Source organism: Panthera tigris, chromosome D2 (genome assembly GCF_018350195.1).
Source record: "Panthera tigris isolate Pti1 chromosome D2, P.tigris_Pti1_mat1.1, whole genome shotgun sequence".
NCBI lineage: Eukaryota > Metazoa > Chordata > Mammalia > Carnivora > Felidae > Panthera > Panthera tigris.
In genome coordinates, this window is record NC_056670.1 from 17,408,244 (window position 1) to 17,429,486 (window position 21,243).

The 21,243-nt window shown below is 46.1% G+C and overlaps 1 protein-coding gene across 1 annotated transcript; it reads left to right on the forward strand.

Moving 5' to 3' along the window:
* The first annotated feature begins 20,480 nt into the window (after nucleotides 1-20,480).
* Nucleotides 20,481-20,966, forward strand: LOC102967413 (60S ribosomal protein L21-like). Its single transcript, XM_042961041.1, has one exon. The coding sequence runs from the start codon at nucleotides 20,484-20,486 to the stop codon at nucleotides 20,964-20,966; it is 483 nt and encodes a 160-aa protein (XP_042816975.1). The 5' UTR covers nucleotides 20,481-20,483.
* Nucleotides 20,967-21,243: the final 277 nt, after the last annotated feature.

A 21,243-nucleotide genomic window follows, 5' to 3' on the forward strand; every position in this document is an offset into this window, starting at 1 on the left:
AGAGTCAATAGGGAACAGCCAAGACCCCACAGAGTGGGCTTGGAATCATAGGCTGTGGTAATGATGCATCCTATCAAAGCCAGGAGCTGCAGGAAAGACCCCAGATGCTAATGGAGAGCATCTCACTTCGGCTCAGGTCATGATCTCACAGCTCGTGAGTTCGAGCCCTGTATTGGGCTCTGTGCTGACAGCTCAGAGCCTGGGGCCTGCTTCCGATTCTGTGTCTCCCTCTCTCTCTGCCCCTTCCCCCACTTACAATCTGTCTCTCTCTCTCTCAAAAATAAATAAACATTAAAAAAAGAAAGAAGGTACGTAGCCTAATCAGTAAAGACATGATCGGCAGTCAGTCTATCCTAGTTTCTCCTGTCTTCTCCGATCTGTACTTTCCTCACGAGAGAGACTTGAAATTGACATTTTTTTTTTAATCTATTCCCTAATTTGTCTTTCTTGCCTTAATCTCATTCTAAAGCTTGTGCCTGCGAGTTCATTTCTAAGTAAATGTTAACCCCCTGTGACTTTGCATCTCTGGAAAATTCTCAGTTCCCTATTTTCTCTGCCAATGTGACAGGTCCCCATTTCTCCTTCCCACTCTTCTCTATTTATACTTTTCATATTTTTGGCAGCTTTGCTGCGGAACACTCAAAAATCGCAAAGAGAAATATTGTGCTCTGGGAACTCACACGAGCGTTTTCTCCAATATCATCCATCTGCCCCTTCTGATCCTTTCCTGAACTGTTGGACTGAAGCAGCCAAATCCTCCAACGGCAACCAGAGTTATCTTTGTTCACTACTGCAGGAGAGGAGGGTTTCCATTTTTTTTAAAAAAAGTTAATTTTTTTTTTAATTTTTGACAGAGAGAGAGAGAGAGAGAGAGAGAGAATGGGTTGGAGCAGAGAGAGGGAGACACAGAATCCGAAGCAGGCTCCGGGCTCCGAGCCGTCAGCCCAGAGCCCGATGCCAGACTCGAACTCACCAACCGTGAGATCGTGACCTGAGCTGAAGTCGGATGCTTAACCGACTGAGCCACCCAGGCGCCCCGAGGAGGGTTTCCATTTTGAACTGGAACTGAATGTATAGTCTGGCAGCCCCAAATTCCCAGGAAAGCAAGCGTGAGGTGGGGTGTGGAGGACAGACATCGTGGCAGAGGGCTCCATTCAACTTGAAAATCTCACAATGAGCCAAGAAGACCATTTCAACATCTTCTGTATTTGAATTATACCCTCTTTCGTTCCAGAGTGGATTGGAGGTCATTTGGTTTGATTCTTAAATATTTCCCATTCCAACTAGAAAACAGATTAATCCTAAGGGATCCCAAATTCTGCCTCTTCCCCCCCAATCAGTTAGTACCCAAATGGGGTACGACAGTACCGGAATATTCTCCCATGTGAATTTTATAACAGACTAACATTTTATCGGTCTTATTCAAAGAATAGAAATGATAGCGATAACTTTTTAAAAGCATTATGGGGAAAATCATGAAAGACTATGAAATGAACCTGAAAGATTGTAGTGTTTTCAGAGGGAAGTTAGGTGTTGTCTCACGTACCCTTCTGGGCTATCTGATTCTGTGGGATATTCTGTGCCTTTCTTGTGTTTGAGCTATTTTGCAACTCTGTAAATCGTACGTAATTGTGGTGGTAACATCTTAGTGGTTCCCTTGTTAATTAATGAATTAAGTAAAATCCTTACAAGCGTTCATCTTATGTTTGCATAAAGGTCATTATTTTATCTTTTTGAGAAAATTATTGGGGCGTCTGGGTGGCTCAGTTGGTTAAGTGTCTGACTTTGGCTCACGTCATGATCTCACCATTTGTGAGTTCGAGCCCCGCGTCGGGCTCTGTGCTGACAGCTCGGAGCCTGGCGCCTACTTCGGATTCTGTGTCTCCCTCTCTCTCTGCCCCTCGTGTTCTGTCTCTCTGTCTCTCAAAAATGAGTAAACATTAAAAAAAATTAAAAAAAAGAAATACGTATTTAAAAAAAGGAAATTATATACAAGCAGCATTTCAATTAATAAACTATGGTAGGATTCTAGTAAATGAAAGTGCAGACAAATCAAATCAGAGTGAATTTTAGAATCACCTTCTGTGCCCCAGTCCTATACCCAAGGGAAAGAATGGATGAAGTTCAAGACCAGGCATTGGCCCTGAGGCCAGAATCTGTGTAGACACTGTCATGCATGACAAATGTATAGGACTCTTTCCCATCAGTGTTCCTCAGGGTTCGGTTAACCTTTCTCTTCCCAGCTCCCCTCTCCTGTAGTGAGATCAACTGTGCCCTTGGTTTCAGCTCCCGTTCACGAGCTAATACCTCTCTAATTGCTTAACCACCATCGGCTTCTCTCCTCCCCACCAGACCCGTGTAACTGACCACCTCCTTATACTGTTTCACTTTCATATCCCACCGGTGCCTCAAAACTCGGCATGTTGCAAAGATCATCCAAACGATGATACATCATCTTTTCGGAAAGGCTTGCTTCTCCTTCATTTTGTTTCTTTACAAATGGCCTCCGCCAATGCCAACTGCATGTACCAGAAAGCCAGGAATCAATCATAGAACTGAGCCAACCTGTTGTACTTTGAAACACTTGACCACAAACCTGCGATGGGTATTCAACACTGACTACAAACTCCCTTGTCTCTCCAGGGGGTTTGCTACCCCTCTAATGGATGACCATCTTCAAGACTTGCCTCAACAACCCCCCCCCACCTCTTCTGAACAATGTCTCCTACTCTAAGCTCATGCCTACTGTCACACTTCAAGGAAGTAAAAACGAATTATGGAGGAATTCCTCTTGTCACCATCAAATCAAACCTATACCTGCATCTGTATCCATTTTTGTTCATTTCTAAGCATTTATTCCACAAATATTTAGTAAGTACCTGCTATGCGCTCCTCACTGCCCTGAGTGTTTGCAAATCTGTGGGGAACACTACAGAAAAGTCCCCGTCACTATGGAATTTACATTGCAATTGGGGAAATGTACAAGAAACAAAGACAATGTTAGCTGAAGGTAGCTCAGGGTTATCGAGAAGAGCAGTGAGAGACTATTAAAGGGGAGGACGTGCCCCAGCTCTAACCTACCCAGCTGGGTGCCCTTTCTTGTGCTTGAGATTCTTCCCTCGGCATTGCCAGGGACATCAAGGTCTCCTTTCCAATGGATTGTTGCCATCAGCATACAATTGACCTTCTGTCTTCAAAACAAAACAAAACAAAACAAAATGGACTTCCTTTGACCTTACATCTTCCTACAGCAACCTCTTTATTTCTTTCCCCACTTCATTCACAGTATAACTTGTAAAATATTTGTCTATACCTGTGGGCACCTAATTAGGGTACCGTGTCCCCAAAGATACCTGAAAACTCTCTAAAGAATCCTTGAAAAGGGGCACCTGGGTGGCTCAGTCAGTTAAGCGTCCAACTCTTGGTTTCAGCTCAGGTTGTGATCTCATGGTTAATGAATTCAAGCCCCATGTCGGAGCTAATAGCGTGGAACCTGCTTGGGACTCTCTCTCTCTCTCTCTCTCTCTCTCTCTCTCTCTCTCTGCCCCTCCCCTGCGCACACGTGCGTGCGCTCTCTCTTTCAAAATAAATAAACTTAAAAAAATGCCTTGTGCCCAGATCATTTTAAGGGAGTCCATTTCCAGATCCATACTCCATATATCCTCTGTAATATAATTCTATGTCCAAGAATGGGTCTGATATCATGATACTCCCCTCACACCCTGGGACAGCAACATACACCTCCCAAATCTTATTAGAGTATATGACTTGGGCCGATACCAAAGTTGAAACACTGCCTTTGTTTTAAGTAATGCCCTTCAGTGAGTAATCTTGAGGCTCCGCATTTAGTGCTTCCTCTCCTTATTAAGGTTGAAGATTAGCATTGGAGAGAAGGTATTTGGGCTGATGTTGACATGCTGTGAAATCAGAAGGACAATCAGTTTGGGTTCGTGACACGGATGCCTTTATATTTAAATTAAACTATATATATATATATATATATATATATATATATATATATATATCCTTTAGGGACACGATAGGAAAAAAAAAACACAAGTAAGCATTGTAATGATTTCTTTCCATTCCAGTGTGGTTCGGTAAGTAATATAATAGAAAACTAGCTTGTTCTTCTTTTCAAAAAATGAAATGGTATCAGGAACATGTTATTCCAGCGAAGTCAATCCTTTCCTATGTTATTTTTTTAAATATTGTCGATGTCTAGTTAATAAACTATACATGAGCTTGTGATGCAAAGTCTCTAATTACAAATTTCGGACGCCAGCTTAAAAATGTTCGAGGCGTGGGGCGCCTGGGTGTTTCAGCTGGTTAAGCATCTGACTCTGGCTCAGGTCATGAACTCACGACTCGTGAGTTCGAGCCCCGCTGCATCAGGCTCTGGGCTGACAGCTCGGAGCCTGGAGCCTGCTTCAGATTCTGTGCCTCCCTTGCTCTCTGCCCCTTCCCGCACCTGTGTGCGCGCTCTCTCTCTCTCTCTCTTTCTCTCATAAATAAATAAATAAATAAATAAATAAATAAATAAATAAAACATTAAAAACAATGTTCAAAACACCAAAAGTGTCCCCAGCTATTGTTCAATCTGCCCTGGGAGCAAAACCCCCGGCCTCCCAACCCCCGTTTGAGAATCACTGCTCTAGATGATTCCATCTGGCATTATTGATTTCAGTACTTTGTACAGACTGAAGGCTCTGAAGTTAGTGTCTCCAATCCTGACCTGCCCTTGGAGCCCAGACTCACATGTCCAACTGCCTACAGCATTTCTCCATATGAATATGTAACAGAAGTCGTATTGTTTTAAGTTTATTTATTTTGAGAGACAGAAGGAAAGAGAGCAAGCATGCGCGGGGGGAGGGGCAGAGGGACAGAGGGAGAGAGAGAATCCCAAGCAGGTTCCATGCTAACAACACAAAGCCTGACTCAGTGTTCGATCTCGAAATCCACAGGATCATGACCTGAGCCAAATTGAGGAGTCAGATGCTCAACCTACTGAGCCACCTAGGTGCCCCATGAGAGTCATATTTTCAACACGATTTCTTTTTTTTTAATTTTTTAACATTTTTATTTATTTTTGAGAGACAGAGACAGAGAGAGCGTGAGCGGGGATGGGTCAGAGAGAGAGGGAGACACAGAATCCGAAGCAGGCTCCAGGCTTCGAGCTGTCAGCACAGAGCCCAATGTGGGGCTCAAATTCACGGACCACGAGATCATGACCTGAGCCAAAGTCAGAAGCTTAACCGACTGAGCCACCCAGGCGTCCCTCAGCATGATTTCTAACCTGCTTTCTCCTCAACCAGCTCATTTCCCAGTCTCCTCATATTAGTAAATGGCATCCCCATCTACCTAGTGGCTAAAGCCTCAGCCCCTGAGATGACTCCTTCCTTTCCCTTATCTCGTATCTAATCCATCAACAAAACCTGCTGATTTTACCCCCAAACGTGAAGTCAGACTTGATCACTGCTCTTCATATCCACAGCTCCCATTTGAATCCAAAACCTGAAATTTTTTTTGCACTTCAGATACTGCAGACAGGCTCTGGTCCCGCGACTACACCTGTACAGGTGCATCACAAGACCGTTAGGAACTACCACCTGGCCGAATCCGATGATTAATTCCCAGATCTCAAATGACTCAACCCGTCCGTCCTAAATGACGCACAAGTCCTTTCACTTTGCTTGGAATGTTACACTTTATTCATCTAGATTCTGACTCTTCCTTCGTTTTCCACCCTTGTCACTGATGGCTGCTTTCTGTCGACTTGGCTGGGTTCTCCTGAACTTCCTGATCTTTAAACGTCGGTGGGCTCCAGGACCCAGACCTTCGGTCTGAGTTTCCTGTTGCGTTAAAAACCAAAATTCAACTGAGTAAGTTTTAAAGAACTTACTGGCTTTCTTTAATGATTCATGAAATGGGAAGCATCCCATCTAACAGATCAAAAGGAGCTCTGAGGAGCTGTATAAAATGAAAGGCTTGTTCGGCACAGTGCAGGAGGAGCATAGAAGTGACACCAGGCAAAAACAAAAACAACAACAACAACAACAAAAAACAGGTTGGTTATGGCCAGGTGACTTTCCTTCAGGGGATGGCAGGGGTCTATCATGCAGATGATCTGGTGGCTCCTGATTGACTCGTTTGAGAGGGGGGAGCCCATGCTGTAATTAAGTCTCAGTTTGGTGACATGGGCTTAGCGTAAGTGACGCCATTTTGGGCCTGTTGCCTTGTTTTTAATGGTTACTTCATAACAAATAACAGCAAGTTTAGTAGCTTTAAACAACCCAGTTTATTATCTCATCATTTGTCACCAGGAGTCCAGGCACAGCCTTATGGGGTCCTCCCCTCAAGCTCTCACTCCAAGCAGAAGTGAGGCTGTCAACCAGGCTGTTCTCACCGACGGGCTCACCTGGGGAAGAATCCGCTTCCAAACTCACTCAGGCTGTTGGCAGAACTCACTTCCTCGCATCTGTACGGTTTGGTGGGAGGTGGGGAGGAGATTCCGGCTGTGAACCAGACATTATCCTCAGCTCCCAGGGGCCAGCTGCAGTTCCCTGCCATAGGTGGCTTGAAACATGGCTCTTTGCTCCTTCAAGGCCAGCAGGAGACCTTCCTACTATAGTGCGAAACCAGAGCCTGATTTAATGTGATGTAATCATAAGAGTGATAACCTCTTACCTTGCCAAGTTCTACTAGGTTAAGAGCAAGTCCTAGGTCCCGTCCACACTCAAAGGACATAACACAAAGGGACAGATACCACGGGGCTGTTGAACAGCCTCTGTCCGTACTCACTGCGTAGATAAGCCCACTCCTTCTCACGTCCTGAAATATCACCTCTATCCTAATGATGCTCGTGTTTGTGTCTCCAGCCTGGACCTCATCCCTGGACTCCGAACGCGTGTACTCAGCTGCCTGCTTGGCATTCCTGTTTGGGTTCAACCGCCATCTCAAATGTAATATTTCCTAAGCCAACCACCCCTGTTTCCCAGGAAACCTGCCTCTCCTGTAGTCTTTCCCATCTTAGCAAATGGCACCTTGGCTGTTCCAGTGCCTCGGGCCAAAGAATCGTAGAATCATCCCAATTCTTACACCCTTTCCATACACTCTGCACTTAATTTATCTACAAATCCTGCGAGTTTGCCCTTCAAAATACACCCAGAATCTCACCACTTCTCCCCATTCTCACATCTACCACTCCGGTCCCTCCACCACTCTACTCACCTAGGTCGGTGGCCCTCGACCAGGAGGGTTTTGTCCACCGAGGGGACTTTGACAATCTTGGAGACCATATTAGTTGTCACAACTGGGGGAAAGGGTGCTGCTGGCATCTAGTGGTCAGAGGCCAGGAGTCCTGCTAAAGAAACATCCCGCGGTGCACAGAATAGCCCCCACGACAAAAAAATCTATGTGGCCCAAAATGTCAACAGTACAGAGGTCATGAAATCTCCATCTACGTTAATGCAAATAACCTCCTAACTGGTTTCCCTGCCTCCACCCTTGCTCCCCACCCCACAAGTCTATTGTGCACACAGTAGCCTGCATAATTCTTTTCTAATCTAAGTCAAGTCAAGCCTCTTCAAAGCCATCCAACAGCTTCTCATCTGGCACAAAGTTAAAGACAAATCCTTCTCAGAGCCTTTGAGACTGAACACGACCCCACTGCCTCCCTTACCTGCCTCTTACCACTTGCCCTCTTGCTCTTTTTCTTTGTCCAGCATTATTGGTCTCTGTTCCATTCTTTAAACGCACTGGATGTGCTCCTACCTTGTGTCTACTGTTTGCTTTGTTTGGAATGTTCTTGTCCAGACGGCACAATTGCTCGTTCCTCAATTTCCTCCAGGTCTTTGCTCAAACGAGAGTCTTCTCTGACACACTCCTCCATAAAATACCAATAAAAAATAAATACAAATCTGCTCCCTTAAGCCCCCAGCCTCCGTGTCCCCTTACCCAGCTTTACTTTTCTTCCTAGTCCTTGTCAACATCTCATATGTGTGTGTGTTTATTTGCTTATTTTCCGACTCAGCCACTAAAATGGAAGCTCCATGGGGGCAGCAAATTTATTTTTTCTATTGTTAACTATTCTTCTCTCTCTCTCTCTTTTCTTTTTTAGTGTTTATTTATTTTTGAGAGAGAGAGACAGAGCACGAGCAGGGGCAGAGACACAGGGAAACACAGAATCCAAAGCAGGCCTCATCTGTTCTCTACACAGCAGCCAAAGTGAACTTCTAAAAATGCAAAAGGAGGGGCGCCTGGGTGGCTCAGTCAGTTAAGCGTCCGACTTCGGCTCAGGTCATGATCTCACAGTCTGTGAGTTTGAGCCCCGTGTCAGGCTCTGTGCTGACAGCTCGGAGCTCGGAGCTTGGAGCCTGGAGCCTGTTTCAGATTCTTTGCCTCCCTCTCTCTCTGACCCTCCCCCAATCATGCTCTGTCTCCCTCTGTCTCAACAATAAATTAAAAAAAGAAAACCGTTAAAAATGTAAAAGGAGGGCACCTGGGTGGCTCAGTCAGTTGAGCATGTGACTCTTGATTTCGGCTCAGGTCATGATCTCATGGTTCCTGGGATCGAGCCCTGTGTCTCTCTTTTTCTCTCTCTCTTTCTTTCTCTCTCTCAAAATAAATAAATAAACTTAAAAAAAATTCAAAAATAATCCCATCACCACCTTCCACTCACCAGGGTAAAACCCTTCAGTCACTTTCCATTTCACTCAAGCCCCAGTTGACAGTCTACAGACCAGGGCAGATCAAGATTTCAGAGTTCTTTTTTTTTTTTTTTTATGTTTTGTTGTTTATTTTTGACAGAGAGAGAGGCAGAGCACAAACAGGGAGGGGCAGAGAGATACAGACACACACACCCACACACACACACACACAGAATCTGAAACAGGCTCCAGGCTCCTAGCTGTCAACACAGAGCCCGACGCGGGGCTCGAACTCACAAACCGCGAGATCGTGACCTGAGCCGAAGTCAGACACTCAACCGACTGAGCCACCTAGGCGCCCCAAGATTTCAGAGTTCTTAATCACGGAAAAGATTATGGTGTCATTGCCACCAGAGATAATTTAAAAAAGTTTAAATATTAGATCCCAAAGTAAGTGCGTTAAAAGCCTAACAATTTCGGATTTCACAAAATCGCATTAATCTTCCCACCCTGTGTGTGTTTAATCTTTCCACTGCCCCTTCTTCCCTTCTGCTTCCGGCACTCCCCGCACCCTGCCAGAACTACCGTAACTAGCCTTCCAAGCTGTCTTCCCATCTCCAGCCATACGCCTTTCTTCCTTCCCTCCCCACACCAATCTATCCTCTACACTTCTTCCAAAATGATCACTCTAAAACACACATCTCATTATGTCCATCTCCTATTGAAAATAGAACCTCCTAAGGCTGTCCAAGTTTCCCTAGTGTAGGACTTTTGCAAGACTCTTTGATGGCAAGTGACAGCAATCCAAAGCGAAGTGGATGGAACGAAAGGGAAAAACAAACAAACAAACCAAACAAAACAAAGGGATTTCCAGGTTCGCATAGGGAAGGATACTGTGGTTCATCAAATCAAAAGAGCTGAAGAGTTGGAATTTCAGAGTCAAGAACTAGGAACTGGAAATCAGCAGAACACATGTTCTTTCTATCCATGTCTCATGTTTACTTGTCTTCATGTGGCTGCTTTCTTCTTTGGTCAGAGTCTCTTCGAGTGTTAGGGAGGATGGCCGTTGCCAAGTCCTGAATCCCCACCAGCAAGGCGGGTAAGGTCACTAAAAAGATAACCTCTCCTTCCTTCCATTTACATATCAATCCCCGGGAGATTCTGATTGGTCCCTCTTTGAGTCAGGTGGACCCACCACTGTGTGTGTTTATGTGTGTGGTCCCCAGACCCCGTAAAGCATGGAAGAAATTACCCAGAGTCAATGCAATGCTGTCCCCAGAAAAAGGAAGGTGAGAAAGCACAGTGGTCAGATGCAACATAATGGCCACTAGCTTCCACTGCTTACCAAACATGGCACATAACGACCTTACAGATCTGGTGCCTAACGATCTCTCCAACTTCACTTTATCCACTCCTCCCTCATGTTCCATGTTCTTTTTTTTTAGTGTTTATTTTTGAGAGACAGAATGTGAGCGGGGGAGGAGCAGAGAGAGAGGGAGACACAGAATCCAAAGCAGGCTCCATCCAGGCTCCGAGCTGTCAGCACAGAGCCCAAAGCGGGGCTCGAACTCACGATCCGTGAGATCATGACCTGAGCCGAAGTCGGACGCTTAACCGGCTGAGCCACCCAGGTCCCCTTGGGTTCCGTATTCTAACCACAGTGAACTGCTGTGAATTCTTGGATGCCTTTGGCTATCTCTTACCTCCAGGAGGTCACACCTACTGCTCCCTGTACCTAAAACACTTTTTGCCGACTTGTTTTACAAATATAATCCTTCCATAGCGTGCCTGGGTGACTCAGTCAGTTGAGCATTCCGACTTCAGTTCAGGTTGTGATCTCATGGGTCGTGGGTTTGAGCCCCACGTAGGGCTCTATGCTGACAGCTCAGAGCCTAGAGCCTGTTTCAGATTCTGTGTCTCCTTCTCTCTCTGTCCCTTGCCTGCTCCCTCTCCTCTCTCTCTCTCTCTCTTTCTCTCAAAAAAAGACATTAAAATCTTAAAAAAAAAATACTCCCTGACATTCTTCAGTACTCTCCTCATACATCACCTCCTCCAGGAAGTCGGTTTTGATTTATGGATTTTTTATTATTTAGGGATAGTAAGGCCAACAGATCAGGAGATAACTTTCATTGAAAAGACCCTTGGTTACTAACAGACCCCATAAGGAGGGAGCATGCCAAGTCACCAGGGAGGGATGGGACAGGACACAGGACAGCAGCAGCATCTGTCAGGATGGGGCTGGGGATAGAGCCTTTATTGTGGTTTCTGCAGGTAGAATGGGGGAATCAGGGGCAGCAGGTTAGGACCGGCTGGTTTCAATACTTTCAGCAGGTGCTGGGGCATAGGGGCTGTCCCTGCTGCTACCTGGCTCTGGTATGATCTGGTCCCTGAATGTGCGAGCTCCATAGGAGAGGCGGTTAGGGATCAGACTCTGGATTCATTGCTTTGCGTTTAAAAAGCACCCCCCACCCCAGGTGAGTTGTTGACTCTGTCCGGGAATTGACCAACCCTGGGAGGGGCAGTCCTTCCGGGGTCAGCAAGGCCCCAGATTGTCAAAGCATCAGAAAACAGAAAATAAAAGACTTGGTCACTAGTCTGCCCTGACATTTTTTTCAGCCTCTTCCCCTAAATCAGATTTATGCAGCTCTTCTCTGCGATCCTATAATCACTTGTACAAAACTCTGTCACAGCAAGGTGGAGGTGCCAGCAAACAGCTCCAGCAAACTTTGACCCTCGAATTCCTTCTAGGGAAGTGGCTGAGAAGTTTAAGCTGCTTGAATTTAGATTTAATGGCTATGTGAGCTCACTTTATGCTGATAGCCTATAAGACTGCACATTGAGTCGTCACTCACGCGTCTTTAAAATATTTTTTCATCATGTATTTTATTAAAGTGATGAAAACAACACTCTCGATGTGCTATAGCCTGAATTTCGACACAGTACCGGCCACCCCCACATTGACTCATGCGGCCACCGTTCATTCATACGTACAGAAGCTGTCTCTTTTCTGTGCATTGTGGTGCGTATATTTGACCTTCACAATACGCAGTTCATTAGCAATATTTAAACTCTGAGATGCCCTTTTAAACCGTTCAGGCCTGTGGATATCTGTGCATATAAAACCTGTAAAATCTTACGCCAGGATGCGACGTGTGTACTTGGTTTGTGCCAGTGGGCATAGCTCGATTCGTGCTCGTCCCTGAGGTCTTCGTGCTTTCAGTGGGACGCGATAGCCAGCTATACGATAGCAAGTGAGGGACTAACACATCACGGTGTACATGTCAGCTACTCTCCGTTTAGGGACGTGAACATGCATTTGGCATTCTTAGGGATTCAGCTTTGAAGCGAAGATTTCTATCATTCTTTTCTTCAAGCTTTTGGGTCACTTGAATTAAGGAGTGCCCCGAGATTGTCATGAGTCAACATTTATCTGCAATTACTTATCTCTATAATCAAAATTTTCTGAAGAAACACAAGTAAACACAAAAGAAAGCACAGATATAGTTTGGATTCTGGCTCAAACTGTCGACCACAACTCCCGAGTCCACGTTTTATCACCTCAGGGTTCTCGTTCGTTGACTATTTTAAGTAAATACGTTTTATACATTTGCAGTTATAAAATGAATTTATAGTAATAAAATGCACTTTTATGGCTTTTCTATTAATGGATTTTGGTTAATTCCCCCCCCCCACACTTTTAAAAATAGAATTTATTTAGGTTCGGCTATGGACTGAATGTTTGCATCCTCCCTTCAAAATTCATATGCTGGAACCCTAATCTCCAGTGCAATGATATTTAAAGATAGAGCCCTTGGGAGGTAATTAGGTCACAAGGGTGTGGCCTTAATAATGGGACTAGTGCCCTTGTGAGAAGAGACAAGAGAGAGCCAAATTCCTCTTTCTCTGATCCCTACTATTAGTGTTGAATTATATTCTATTGTATGGATGCGCCATAGTTTATCTATCCATTTCCCTACTGAAGGACATCTTGGGTAGTTCCAAGTTTTGGCAATTATGAATAAAGCTGCTAGAAATATTTCTGTGTAGGTTTTTGCGTGGACATATGTTTTCAGCTCATTTGGGCAAATACCGAGAAGCACGATTGCTGAATCTGATGATAAGAATATGTTTAGTTTTGTAAGAAACTGCAAAATCGTCTTTCGAAGTGGTTGTACCATTTTGTATTCCCACCGGCAATGAATGAAGGCCCCTATTGTTACACATTCTTGCCAGAATTTGACGTTGTCAGTGTTTTGATTTTTTGCCACTCTGACAGGTGTGCAATGGTGCTGTAGTTTAAATTTGCACTTCTTAATGACACGTGATGTGGAGCATCTTTTCATTTGCTATTTGCCATCTGTAGATCTTCTGTGGTGACGTGTCTGTTCAGGTCTTTTGCCCATTTTCTAATAAGGTTGTCGTTTTCTTATTGTTGAGTTTTAAGAGTTCTTTGTATATGTTGGATATCAACTCTTTTATCAGATATGTCTTTTGGAAACATATTCTCCCATTCTGTGGCTTATCTTCTCATTCTCTCGATCAATTGGTATTTTTGCTCAAAAAAAAAAAAAAGGGGATGCCATTGATTTCAAAAGTCAAAAAGTGCTGTTTTGGTAGTTTTCCAGACTACAGGTGAATCTCCTTGTTTCATTGATAAAGTTTCATTAGAAGTTAAGTGTTCACATGGGGTGCCTGGGTGGCATCTGACTCTTGATCTCAGCTCAGGTCTTGATCTCAGGGTAGTGAGTTCAAGCCCTGCATTGGGCTACATTCTGAGAGTAAAAAAAAAGAAAAGAAAAAAGTGTTCACAAAAGACATACAGCAAATAGTCAAAACCGTGACTAGAACATATGTCCCTAACTACCATGTGATGATTCTTTCTTCTATTTTCTTCTATGAAACACTTTCTTGGTTCTTTTTTCTTACAAGATGATGAGACACAATCATGAGTGCCAGGATTCGCCCCTAAATTAATCTACGGCCTTCCTTTTGCATAATCCTCTAGCTGTTGGGATTTCTGCTCAATAGATTTTCAAGGTGACAGAGAGACTCAAGCAGACTTAGGGCTTCTGTCCCTTTTTTTTTTTTTTTTTACATTTATTTATTTTTGAGAGACAGAGCACAAGTGGAGGAGGGGCAGAGAGAGAGGGAGACACAGAATCCGAAGCAGGCTCCAGGCGCTGAACTGTCTACACAGAGCCTGACACGGGGCTTGAACTCACAAACCGTGAGATCACGACCTGAGCCGAAGTCGGATGCTTTACCGACTGAGCCTCCCAGGAGCCCCTTCTGTCACTTTAATAAAAACTTTTTAGGGGCGCCTGGTCTGGCTCAGTCGGTTGAGCGTCCGACTTCAGCTCAGGTCACAATCTCACGGTCCGTGAGTTCGAGCCCCGCGTCGGGCTCTGGGCTGATAGCTTGGAGCCTGGAGCCTACTTCCGATTCTGTGTCTCCTTCTCTCTCTGCCCCTCCCCCGTTCATGCTCTGTCTCTCTCTGTCTCAAAAATAAATAAACGTAAAAAAAAAAAATGTAAAAAAAAAAAACTTTTTAGAAAGTATTTCCTTGAGTTAACATTGGCATTGTCAGACAGATGTGTGAGTCTGAAGCTATTGTTTCTGAACCCTCACTTATTTCACCGATATTTATTGGAGTCTGCTTCAATAAATATTTAATACTCAATATGAATATCAGTTATTATATAACAAAATATTACTATATGTATTAATATGTAATAACATAATGCAGAATTATAAAATAATATATAATATTAATATAAATATGACACACTAAATATAATATGTGAAATATAATCATCATATTATATTATCATATCAATAACTAAATGCAACAAATAAATAGGTAGGCAAGTACTATACAAGACACAAGAGACAAACAGTAGCAAAGAGGAAGTTCTCCCGGCCCTTCTGACGTTATATATTTTTTCCTATGATATTAAAGACAGTTATTTTGTGAATTGGTGGGCTAAAATAACTGATTTGTGCGTAAGCCCCTCCTAAAAGTGTTCCCAATCTGTCATTTACTTTGAATACTGTACATTTGACTCAAAATCATGGAAAATGGGAAGAACAGCTCTAGTCTGGCGTGAGCTAGACACAAAATAAAGTGAAATGGCGTGACTTACAGAAATCGCTTACAGAAATTTATTGGGAGGCTGGGTCCTTGAGAGAACGCAGGTGCAAACCGAAGGCACTGAGGATATTTGTGGGTGTTTCGGAAGGAGTGTCCGTTCAAGGACTTTGGTTTGCGTATTACTGTGCCTTCCAGACTTTCAAAAAGCAGAGACCGGGAGTGAACTGGGCCGTGTGAAAGGATTGTGGACTTCATCAGCGATTCAGGATGCGGGGCCAGGACGTGAGGGTGATCTGGCTGCGACGTCCGTCACCCCATTGATCGCCAGGGCTGATTTGGCTGATCTGGCTGGCTAGGCAGGTGTCCCCTTCCTCCCTCACCCCTCCGTGCGTGTCCCTCCGGAAGCTGCGCGCTAGGTCGAACCGGACGACCTTCCCTGATAGAGGAGGACAGTTCTTCGGTCAAGGGTATATGAGTTAGAACCTCCAAGGGTATACGAGTTAGAACATCCAACCTCCTGGATACAGGGCCAGAGGTGCGGACGTCGTCAGTGAGGCAAGGAGCTGGGGAAGGTGGCTAAGTGTTACGTATCCCGGATAAGCCATTTGGGGGTTGCTGGCAAGTTTCGGTTTCTGAAGATGGAAACATCAACTTACATTTTAAGTCCTTAAAAAGACGCTAAAAAGCTAAGCGAGTATCCATCCGTCATTTGACAGCGAGAGTATAAGCAGGTGTTTTCACCTAAGTAGAGCTCCCCCTACCCCACATCCGCCCTTCCCTATGGTCACTGAGGTTTGCTGGGATTGCATGTGGAGATACGCAGAAACAGAGCAGAGTGTCCCAAAGGGAAGGGGACAGCAACTCTCCGTGTTCTTTTTTTATTTTTATTTTTGAATCTTCGTTTATGTATTTATTTACTTTGAGGGGGAGGGGAGGGGAGAGAGAGGGAGAGAGAGAATCCCAAGCAGGGATCGACACGGGGCTCGATCTCACAACCGTGAGCTCATGACCTGAGCTGAAATCAAGCGTCAGACTCCACTGGCTGAACCACCCAAGTGCCCCAGCTCTGCTTGTTCTAAGACTGACATCAAGTAATGGAGACCATCTTTTTCAAAAAGGAAGTCAACGTAATCCCACTTGGGCCTGAGGTGACATTCCCACGGGGACTTCCGTCCCTATAGCCGGGCCGTAAGTCTCAGGGAAGACCACAGGTACCACCGAAATCGAAGAAGTGGTTCACCATCTGAGTCGCAGTGTCGAGATTTTTTTTTTCTTTTTTTTTGAATCCACAGTTAGAAAAAGTCTCTTCCTTTTAATCTTCTAGAAGCCAGGCCTAGGAGGAGCCAGTCCCTAGGAGGGACTCCAGAGGGGTGCTTCTTCCCTAGTGTGGGGGGAACGTTCTTCTTGTCATGAAAGTTGGGTCAAGACACTTAGTGTCTGGGTGGAGGAAGGTACGGGGGGTGCGGAGTTGGCTGGACAGAAGAGGCCGAGGCAGGCTCCTGGCTCCATACGGCCCTGTGTGTGGCATACAGATGACCCAGCGTTCCTCCAGCTTCTTGCGAGGAGCGGGACAAAACCAAGAGGAGCAGGGCTGGGTTGAGGGGCCACAGGATGCAGGGACTTGATGATAGGAGCCAGTGTCCAGCAGGGGGAGCCCACGAGACCCGCCCCAGGGCCATCCGCAAGCCAGCACTGTGAGGAAAGACCCCCAGTGCCACAGGATACAGCGGGAAACCAAAGGCTTTGGGCCCCACTGCCTCCAGTCCCAACCCACCCTACACCCAGACCCACGATGGGGAGGAGGATGAGGTGTCTAACCCCACCTAGGGAGGGAGCTGCTCTTGGAATGGTCTGCAACATTCTACTTAAACGAGAAGGTGCTGAGATGCGGGAAGTTTCCCAACTCACTCTCCCTACAAGGCAGGGCGCCACAAGGAAGAATGGGCGAGACAATGGAGAAGCCATGTTCTCTTTTTCCCACTGATGGCAGCATGCACCCTCTCCCTCCACCGAGTGGGGGCAAACACAGACACGTGCCAGAGTCACTCTGATAATCAAGCCCCCGAATCTGCGTGGGGCAATGAGGCCGTGAGAGAAAAATCGCCGTGGGAAGGCAAGGAAGCAGACTTCGTTCCGGGTCGTGTGGCAGCTGACACAGAATCGCTCTGTCCGCCATCCCGGCAGGCTGTGGTAAAACGAATTGAGAGACCCATGTCAGAAAGAGCGGCCTAAGTGTCCGTCTCCAGATGAACGGATGCGCAAAATGTGGTAAAGCCGTACAATGGGATATTATTCAGCCGGACAGAGGAAGGAGCATGGCTAATGTGTCTCACGGTTCATGCTGGTTCTCGGCCGGGACCTCAGCCAGGGCGAGCCTGAAACCCTGCACAGGCCCACCAATGTGGTGTTTCCTACTGTCTGCCCTCCCAAAGGACAAGTGTCCAATGTCAGAGCACGGGGGACAGGAGTGGTCTGAGTTAGCTCTTGTCCTAAGAGTAGCTTCGGAAACTTCTGAAGACCCATCTCGTCATCCTGGTAAGACTCCCTGCCATGTGGCCATAAAGAAACACCTATGACATTTATCCCGTGACCCACGTATTACTTTCTAGAATGCTGAACGTTCAGCAGAGCTAGTGAGTGGTCGACTTATTGGCGAGTTTGGGTTGATGCTTCTTGCCTTTAAAAGCCAACTACTGTAATTGTTCCCGTAGATGGGTACAGCCTTTTACAACTTTCAAAGCACTTTTAGTTCTCCCCCTATCATTTTATTATTTAGCTTCTGAAAATAACGCGTATCCGTCAACGTTCTAACTAGTTTGGGCAGGAAAGGACTTTATTAAAACATTATCAGGGGCCTCGAGGAGCCTGCAGGGGGCCGAGGCCAAGTTTGGGGGCTGTACCACCCCGGGACTGCCCAGGGGAGATACCGCAGTGACACCCCAACAGTGCACCCTGGATGGAGCCCCGACGACAGCTGCTCAGAAAACTCCTTTGCCTTTGCCTCCTTTGCCTCCATTCTTGGAAGCAGATCCCATTGGTGCTTCTTGTTCTCCCACCAAAGCCTCACGCGGGTACGTCTGATCGGCGGGGCTCAGGTCGCTAAGCTTGCATCGGGGACAAGGTAGAGTGAGAAAGTGCTTTTCTGGCTTCTCTTCTGGGGACAAAAGGTACAGTGGGAAAATTCCTCAGATGTAGGAAGAGTGTCCAAGGGATGCTGGCAGTCACAGATGATGGCAAACACGATGAAGTGTCACCAGACCAGCGGAGGCGGGGTTTTAAGGCCTTGAAACGGTTATTGTTGAGTTCTTGATGATTACAGACAATCATTTACTGTAGAGTCACAAGAGGTCTGATAAAAGAGCACCAGTTTAGATTTCTGTAACCAGTAACGTCCGTGTACTGACCCTGTGAGAGTTCTTTGAAAGACCTGGCCAGCTTTGGTTGCCACAGTTTCCCGGTTGATTCTTTCAAACCCCATTTGAAGCAGAGCTCAAAGCTCTGTGCTCACTGGGTGGCTGCATAATTGCTTTAATTCGTTTATGAAACACAATTCTCTCTCCTCGCTTCTGCCCTGCTCCTTTGATACATGCTCTGCAGCCGGGTCCCGAACGGATAGGATTAGTGCTTCCCACCGCGTGCGGCGTGGGAGGGATGGGGTGTTACATCGCTAAGCCGGGGACACGTCTCCAGTTTAGGTGGCAGGGACTCAGGCTGTTTCTTCCGACACGCGGGGCGAAGTCAGCGAGAGAATTCTTTAATAGTTTCATGCGAGCGCATTCTGCTCGTCACACGCCAAAGGGGAGCTGGAGACCAGGGAGGAAGATAGAGGGCACAGAACAGGTGAGGCGCCTTGTGTCAAATGACCGTCCCCTCACCGCCCCCACCACCAGCCCAGGAATTTAACTGTGTGCATTTGAACACACACATCCCAAGACAGATCGAAGACAGGTCCTTGGCAACGTGTCAGAACATAGAGAGACGAGGGAAGGTGCCAACGAATCATCCTTCTGGGTTCTAACCCAGATGATAGATACAGCTGAATGCAATCAAATGTGATAGGCGTTTAGGGCGAGATGGGTCAACATGGCTTAGGCTTAAGACTGAAACAGGACTCCTCGCTTCCTGCACCCTGGATTGAAAAGTGATTACCAGGGAGTAGTCTACCCAGCCCAATGCACCTTTGCTTGCCCCAGTGATATGAAGATTTTTGTCCCGTGTTTTCTTTTGGGGGTCTTCTGGTTTCAGCCTTTATGTTTAAGCCCATGATTCATTTCTAGTTAATTTTTGGATATGGTGTGAGGTAACGGCGATGATTTGTCTTCCCATGCATCCAGTCAATGAGAGAAATGCTTTCCAGCCAGTCCCCGAGAAGAACAAGTCTGGATCTTTCCCAGTGTATTCCTGGCAGTGGTCCAGCATAGCTTCTCCTCTGAGCAGGCCAGTGGTAACCGATCGAGTAACTGGAAGAAAATCCTCAAATTTAATAATATCCCCTACTGGGTTGCTAATCAGTTTCAATGGTGGTTCATGCGTTTGATCCATTTCCCCTTTTCAAACTGATTCCTGTAGACCACGTCAATTCACCTGTTTAAATCAAGCCTGAGAAAATTATAAGGCAACAAGTTAAAGTACACACAAGAGTCATATTGGGGCGCCTGGGTGGCTCAGTGGGTTAAGCGTCTGACTTCGGCTCAGGTCATGATCTTACGGTTCGTGGGTTCGAGCCCCACATCTGGCTCTGTGCTGACAGCTCAGAGCCTGGAGCCTGCTTCAGATTCCGTGTCTCCTTCTCTCTCTGCCCCTCCCCTACTCGCACTCTGTCTCTGTCTCTCAAAAATACATAAACATTCAAAAAATCAAAAAGAGGGGCGCCTGGGTGGCTCAGTCGGTTGAGCGTCCGACTTCAGCTCAGGTCACGATCTCGCGGTCCGTGAGTTCGAGCCCCGCGTCGGGCTCTGTGCTGACAGCTCAGTGCCTGGAGCCTGTTTCAGATTCTGTGTCTCCCTCTCTCTCTGTCCCAACCCACTCACATTCTGTCTCTGTCTCTCTCAAAAATAAATAAACATTAAAAAAATTTTTAAAAAAATCAAAAAGCATCTCATTAAGTACTGAACTTTTATTCTTAACCCCATGGCTGGACAAAAGCCCTATTTTTTTTTTTTTTTTTTTTTTTTTTTTTTTTTTTTTTTAGCAGAAATAGAGCAGGCACTGGTGACTTGGTTGGTTGAGCCTCTGACTCTTGATTCTGGCTCAGGTCATGATCCCAGGGTCGTGGGATCGAGCCCCAGATTGGGCTCCCCACTGAGTGTGGAGCCTGCTTAAGATCCTCTCTCTTTCTCCCTCTGCCCCTCTCTCCATTCATGGTCTCTCTCTCTCTCCAAAACAATAAATGAAAAAAAGAAAAAGAAATAGAGCAGGCACCCTTTTCCCATCCTGTGCAATGGTGTGCGTAGAAGCCATGTCCAAATAAATCCTAGAACCTAGATGTCATAGAGAAGAGAACAGCCATCAGTTTGATGAACCACTGGAAATGGGGATCTTTGCAGCTTTGGCTTATAACACTTGACTGGTACATTCTTGGATAGAAGTTCATTATTGGTGTGTATAAGATTACTTAGTTTCCCCTGAGGAGCAGAGGTGTGTTGTAGCTGTTTTAGGAAGAGTCTAGAAATTCCGCTCTTAAAAACACCAGGTCTCTAGCCTTCCTTTCGGCCGGAACTGCCATCTTCCAGTAATTCACCAAAATGACCCACACAAAGGGAAAGAGGAGAGGTACCCGCTGGATGTTCTCTCGGCCTTTCAGAAAACACGGAGCTGTTCCTTTGGCAACATACATGCGAATCTACAAGAAAGGTGATATTGCGGACATCCAGGGAATGGGCACTGCTCACAAAGGAACGCCCCACAAATGTTCCCATGGCAAAACTGGAAGAGTCTCCGACGTTGCCCAGCGTGCCGTTGGCATTGCCGTAAAGAAACAGGTTGAGGGCAAGAGTCTTGCTAAGAGAATTAATGCACGTGCTGAGCCCGTCAAGCACTCAAAGAGCCGCGACAGCTTCCTGAAGCGTGTGAAGGAAAGCGATCAGAGAAAGAAGGAAGCCAAGGAGAAAGACACTTGGGTGCAACAGAAGCGCCAGCCGGCCCCACCCAGCGAAGCACACTTCGTGAGAACCGACAGACAGGAGCCTGAGCTGCTGGAACCCATGCCCTATGAATTCACGGCATGAGAAATGTAAAATAAATAAATAAATAAAAGACTTCGAGACTGTAAGAAACCAACAAGAAAACCCACCCGGCATAGGAGTATCGAGGAGAGGCTATGATGCTTTTGAGTGGTCAGGGAGAGCTCCTGGAGGATTCGGTGCCTGATGCGATCATTGAGTCCCGAAGAGGGCACGACAGAAGGGACGGCGCAGGGAGCAAGGGCACAGAAGGAGAGTGGCGTGCCTGCGGCGGGTGGCGATTAGACTGGCGGGTGGGGCATGGAGAAACTGTGGTCCCGGC

Excerpts from the sequence above, each read along its gene's own strand:
- LOC102967413 (XM_042961041.1), top strand. The coding sequence starts at position 20,484 with ATGACCCACACAAAGGGAAAGAGGAGAGGTACCCGCTGGATGTTCTCT.